Source organism: Branchiostoma floridae, chromosome 1, assembly GCF_000003815.2.
Source record: "Branchiostoma floridae strain S238N-H82 chromosome 1, Bfl_VNyyK, whole genome shotgun sequence".
NCBI classification, from domain to species: Eukaryota; Metazoa; Chordata; class Leptocardii; order Amphioxiformes; family Branchiostomatidae; genus Branchiostoma; species Branchiostoma floridae.
In genome coordinates, this window is record NC_049979.1 from 27,833,548 (window position 1) to 27,839,676 (window position 6,129).

General features: G+C 39.9%; 2 protein-coding genes across 3 annotated transcripts in view; one reads left to right on the top strand and one right to left on the bottom strand.

Annotated features, from left to right (window-relative positions):
• The window catches only part of LOC118419088 (N-alpha-acetyltransferase 30-like), a 4,908-nt gene extending 3,624 nt beyond the window's left edge, over positions 1-1,284 (bottom strand). For both annotated transcript variants that reach the window (XR_004831591.1, XM_035825373.1), the window contains exon 1: positions 454-1,284. Coding sequence is in view for 1 of the 2 variants with exons in the window: in XM_035825373.1 (XP_035681266.1) it covers positions 454-1,104 (651 nt within the window). In the remaining variant the exon portion in view is untranslated. The remainder of the gene's footprint in view (positions 1-453) is intronic.
• Positions 1,285-1,449: 165 nt separating this feature from the next.
• LOC118419912 (cytochrome c oxidase assembly factor 6 homolog) lies at positions 1,450-5,305 on the top strand. Its single transcript, XM_035826614.1, has 3 exons — positions 1,450-1,598; positions 2,503-2,687; positions 4,235-5,305. The coding sequence occupies exons 2-3, from the start codon at positions 2,547-2,549 to the stop codon at positions 4,325-4,327; spliced, it is 234 nt and encodes a 77-aa protein (XP_035682507.1). The 5' UTR covers positions 1,450-1,598; positions 2,503-2,546; the 3' UTR covers positions 4,328-5,305.
• The last annotated feature ends 824 nt before the right edge of the window (positions 5,306-6,129 follow it).

Genomic DNA, 6,129 nt, shown 5'->3' on the forward strand with positions numbered 1-6,129 from the left:
TGTTACACCATGAGCCGGTTTACCTGGCATGCAATAAGCTCTTTCGCACTTCTGAATAAGCCAGTGCAGCGACAGGCATTGTGGGTAACAAATCAAAGGTCAAGGCCCCTGACTTGTAAATTCGACTAGACCATTGTCTAGATTTGCATATTAATGTCCAGATGTGTTTTGTTTATGTCTCAGGGGCCTTCACCTATGACATACTACCCACAATTTCTGAAGCTGCACATGCGTACTACTCAAAAGTGTGAAAGAGCTTATACAGTAGAGGCCAGTTAATTGCACAACGGATAACTGCACACTTCTGTTAATCGCACGGAATCCAAAAGCCCCGCAGTGATGCCGTCCTGCTGAATACCTTCGCTTTGTTGCACCATCCGAATAATTGCACAAAATGTGATGGCAAATGGGAGTGCAATTAAACAGCCTCTACCGTAGCACAAACCAACTTACCAGAAAGCATAGCTTGGGCCAATTGTGAATGAAGTAGCGGTAGGTGTATATGGAGTAGGGTTCTGAGAGGTCCTTCGTGATGAGCCTGATGATGTCCGGCATCTGCAGTTCTGATTGGTAACTAACATAGCTAACATGGTCCTCCCCATCCTCCTCCTCCTCAGCAGCAGCATCCCCATCAAAGCCTGATGATGGAATCTTCTCAATCAGTAGTTCCCTTCCCGACAACACGCCATCCTCCTCAACAACGACAGGGTTATCAACTCTACCAAGTACTGCTTTCTCTGGGCGTCTTTTCGTTCTGTCGCCATCACCTTTTAACCCTTCTTCCAACGAGAGAGATAACATGGCTTCTGCTACAGTACTTTCCTCGCTGTGTCTGTTGTTGTCTGTTGTTGTTGTTGATTTCGTTCCCGCAACAACAACTGCATGCTTCTCTGCTAAGGCGTTCTTTTCCTCTGGTATTGCCACGACACAGCCATTGAGCCTGGTGTTATTCTTGGGTTGAACTTCGGCAGCATTTGGCGACTTACAAACACAGTTGTTGGTAGCGTTGTCGCCCTCCCACTTTCCGAGCACACTTCCCTCTCCCACTACCTCCTTGTTGCAAGAAACGGCCTCTTCTTTACCAAAAACCGACGAGTCTGACATCTTATAAGGCCACCAGTACTGTCACAAATATAGAAAACACCGAGCAGAAATATTCCTGTACCCTTCACGGCTTTAAAGAACGATTTTTACCCCCAATTTTAGCAGATTCTGTCCAGTCACATCCCTGTATCGCCATGTTGGAGTTTGTTCACACTCACTGTTGTTCTCAAAAATATTCATCCGCTTACCAACTTGATATATCAAAAGAATCCCTGGCCCTTTCGAATGAAAAACTAGATAGAAAAATGGCATAAAATATGCCAGTATGTGCACATTAAAAATTGATATCGTAAACGGCTTGTATAGGGCCTAAAATATGTTTCCATAATTGGCCTACTTGTTTCCCGCGGCGTTCTAGAAAGGTCATGAGGTGTGTAAAAAAATTGAGGTCATCTGAGGTAGGTGTTTGACCTCTTTACGAACGGACGTAAAAACTGGTCACTCACAAGTGGTCAGTACAGTAAAACCAGTCGGTAGTATTCCTATATTTTCAGGTGAGGCTTCTAGGGAGGTGTTGTTCTTACCAGGATTTGATATACGTTTTGTAGATAGCATACAGTATGCTGATATTATGTATATAATAGAGCGTGCCTGTATCTTGTGTAACCAACGCATAATTTGGGGTTTCGGGGAGGGGAATAACAAATTTTTTGCAAGTCACCTAAAAAGTTTAGTAGTATAGTTTCATCAAGGACATACTAGTAATGTCCTGGTATAAACTATGGCCACGCTGGCCACAAGTTCGTTTCTTCGCTCACTGATAATTTCAACCAATTTGTTATGAATGAGCTATAAAATAATTGTCTATTTTATGCAAAGGGCCGTAGCCTTTTTGCATAATGATGATCACTTGTATTAAAGTACTGTAAATGCATTTAAGTTCGCGGGTATTTAATTTTGCGGTAGCGGGAAAAGGACTTTTCGCAGTGGTTTTAAGTTCGTGGTAGCATCCTACACTGTAGTCAGACTTACTGCCATGGAAAAATGTTTGCGGTGGTTTTAAGTTGGAGGTGAACTGTTATAAAGTTCTCATGATTTTGCACTTAGTTGTGACTTTTTCATATTATTATATAAATTAGGCACTTATTGGCATCTGTTTATGTACCACCTGCCGTGACGTCCAAAGCTATCTTGGCACCCAAGGACAGACTTGCACAATGTATGCACATTTGTCCAATTGGTAGAGACACTTTTCATAATGCTGGGCCTTTTACACGTTTATCAATGTTTATATAGATATCCGGGTCAATAATATTTGGAGCCCATTCAATCTATACAACTGGATAAATATCTGAGATTTACTTTTGGGCTTTCATCACTCTTTATTGCCTTTATTTTTTTATTCATTTACTGTTATCTGTGTTTACATATGAATGTTCATGTACCATACTTTCAAAGCCACCAGCCTGCTGTGGACGAGTTGTCAGAAGTACGCGTGAGCCATGCCGCCCAATCAGCAACAGCGACAGAAATGCTGGGACTCCAGAGACCGCTTCTTCGCTTGTTTAGAACAGAACGACGAGAACGCAGCGAAGTGTCAGAGTCTACGACAGGAATTTGAAGGTTGCTGCTCCAATACTTGGGTATGTTTTTTTTTTTTATTATTATGTGTGCAACCCCAGTTTGGGGTAAGTCACTGGCAAACCAGTCCTACGTAGACGGTAGAGACATCCAACGGCGCCAGCAAACCGCCTCTTGTCTGTACTCTGCTATCTCAACCATCACCATCAGTTCCTGCTTGGGTAACTTAAGGCATGTGATTCGATGGAGCTCCCTGGGGAGTTAAAAAGGGCGTGGCCCCGCAAGGTTACCAGGGTGATGGAACCGAACATGAATTTCGAACCACTCCGTGACCGCAGGTGACCTGCGGGACTGCCAAGTTTTCAGAACGGTCCAATGTCATGATGTAACGTTACATTGCGAAAACAGGAACTCACTTTGTGTGGGACACTCTAACTACTTTTAGAAAGACGACTAAGTGCTAACCGTTTTAGGTATTGATGAAGTATTTATCAAATATTGAAATAATTCGATGCGATTAAGAATACAAGGCCCCCGCGGAAGCCGCATAATGGTACCGCCCGAACCGTGTTCGATGTAAAATGGCAAAAACGAACAGCTTTGATTGACAACGGCCCGAAGCTTCGCGAAGCATCTTGCATAGTCACATTTATGGGCTTCAGCCTCGGTCAAAACAGCATTATTTCTGACAAATTTAGTGTATTTTGATGTATTAGCACTTGTTTGTTAAAACTGTCCGCGGCTATTTTGTTTTTGTTTAAAAGTATTTTCACTTGAGGTCATTTTTAATGAAAAATTAGGAAAAAAACAATCTTTTTTCTCTTTTTGGCCTAAAAAATTTAACATTCCTTCACTTTAAGCAAAATAGCCGCGGACAAAATTAATCTAAAGGAGGTAAGCTCTTATCTTGATGAATATAAAGGCTAAATGTGCTGTCCTCGCCAAGGCTTGGATATGTGAAGTGAACGATGTTTTTTTTTACCAAAATGTGTATTTCTAACCCCAAATTCCATCGATCCACATAAAAATCCACAAGTGTCTAGTACATTTTAAATTATTCAAGCATTGTGTGAAGTTTCATCTTGATACGACTACGCGACAAAAAGTTATGAGGATTTAAGCGTTTTAACATAGCTACACGCGTGTCACATGCCTTAAGTTACCTGAGTGTTGGCATCACCACAAACCAGCTGTCAATCAGAGAATAGGCCTTTCAGTTTTCAAAAGGGATCTCCCATATATAAGTGTAAGCTCATTAATATTTATAAGCAGGGTGGTCAGGAACTGATCATGACGGTTGAGATAGCAGAGTGCACGAGGCGGTTTGCTGGCGCCGTTGGATGTCTCTGCGTAGGAGAATGTGGCAAACCTGCAGGACTAAAACCAAATATGAGAAAACTCATCAGATAAAAGTATGCACCCCTTCTCCACCAATCTTGCATACATTTTGCACCTGATATTGCAATTCATATTTATGGTGTGTTCTTTTCGTTTCTAGCCATTTCTTTCAAAATTTCAAACCTTAAAATTTCCTCCATGAATCTTTTGGTCATATAAATGAATGAAGTATGATCAGCTGCCTGGACACAATATTTGTGTTCTTTTGCAGGTAAAATATTTCATTCGGAAGAGGGAGTATGACAAATACAAGGCAAAGCTGGAGACAGAGGGATTCAAACCATATGAAGGAAAGAAAACGTAGCACTGTGACAGAGTCTACAATCCTACAGAACTTTTGACTATTACATAGTGCTAGTACTGAATTACATTGTTTTTCTATACTGACATACCGGTAATGCTGTTGCTGTTATAGAAGGAAGGGAGATGTGGAAGCAACAGCCACAAATTAGATTGTGCGGTAGGGAGAAAATATAATTTTCACAGTAATGAAAAATTATAGAATTTTCACAGTAAGGCCACACCAATTTTATTTGCTATTTCTCGGATTTCCCAACCCTATTTTTTCCGATTTGAAAAAACAAAACAAAAAACTTTTCAAATTGATGGCCACAATGTTGACGAAATTTCACAGCCTCTCCTTTCTCAAATAAACTAAGGGCGGCCGACCTCAAATTCCAGTAGCTGTATGTGCCTATTTTGGACAGTACTCTTATAATTTTCCTTCAGACTATGCTACTAAGGACCCCCTAAATTAACTGTAACTTGAGTAAGACCCTCGATCTCTCCTACCCCCGACTTTTTGCAAAAGTTTTTTTTTTAAATTTTTTTCGACAGACCCATCCAATTTTTTCTGAAAAAAATCAGAGAAACAACAAATGAAATTGGTGTGGCCTGATGGAAAATTATAGAATTTTCACACAAATTTTAATCACAGTAATGGAAAATTCTATGTTCAAAGATTGGATTTATGCTCAATCTGTGTATCTACTAGTAGTGCTTGGAGAAGGGCATAGGTCGACCAGAAGACAGGACAAAAAATGTTTTGGTGGTTTTGAGTTTGCTGCAAAGAGTTCACCTTGCAAATGGCAAACATTTCTGCATTTACTGTAAATCATGGATAGTTGTATATGGGTAAAATTTGTCTCTTTTATTAGGTAGCTTTTAATAGTACCTATGTCCAAGCAGGTATGCAGAAAAAGGGATTTTGAGCCTTGCTATGTGAAGATTGATTGACAGAAAAATTATTTAAAAAATAAATGAAACCGTATTGTTTGCTCAACGACTGTTTCATTGAATTGTTTTCTCTGGTGCTAGGTGAAGATTACATGGTGACTGGCGAGGAGATGAATTGGTGCATTTGAAGGTGTTTTGTATGCTTCAAGCTCATTAGCTGTAGTTTGATAATGCCTAAGAAAAAATGCTCTGTTTCTGGTTACCTGACGTATTGTACCATAGCAAAACTTCATGTCACCCTAGCCTTTTTTTGGTTGACCAAATTAGTGATTGCAAGGAACAGAAAATTTTCAATCTGAAAAGTCATAGAATTGTTTTCCAACATGTTCTCGTCATTTCTGTTGAAAGGGACAATTTTGCTTGTACATGATTATACAAGTCAGAATTATGTAAGTCAGAATATGATATTGAAAATAGCAGTGTCCTAATGCATTTCAGCTTCACATTGCTATAATAATACATTGTATTTGCTGGATCACTTAAGCAAAAAAGAATTCCAGCCTACCGATTTTTACAGAGCTGTAACCAGAAACACAGCATTTTTTCTGTAGGCCTAAAAGCATTTGTTGTATAAAAGTGCTTGTAGTGCCACAGGCAGAGCTTGAGGCCTTGTTACATGTACATGTACCCCAGTTTAAGTAAGAGACACACTCACAGACATTCTCAAAACAATACTTTACTGAGTCCACTCCCATTTGGTGAAGTAATTACTAGTAGGCAATGACAAAGCAATCAAGACAGTTTCCCTATACTCATTCATGAATTATTTCTTTGTCTTGGAGCCTATGTATAAATACGTATACATATGACCAAAACCGGCCCTGAATTATACTTTCAGTTTGGCTGTGCAGAAGAAGCTGAAAAATCACA

Bases quoted from the DNA above. Each gene is read 5' to 3' on its own strand.
- LOC118419912 (XM_035826614.1), top strand. From the start codon at position 2,547: ATGCCGCCCAATCAGCAACAGCGACAGAAATGCTGGGACTCCAGAGAC. The intron at 2,688-4,234 runs GTATGTTTTTTT...GTTCTTTTGCAG, and splicing joins GTTGCTGCTCCAATACTTGG to GTAAAATATTTCATTCGGAA.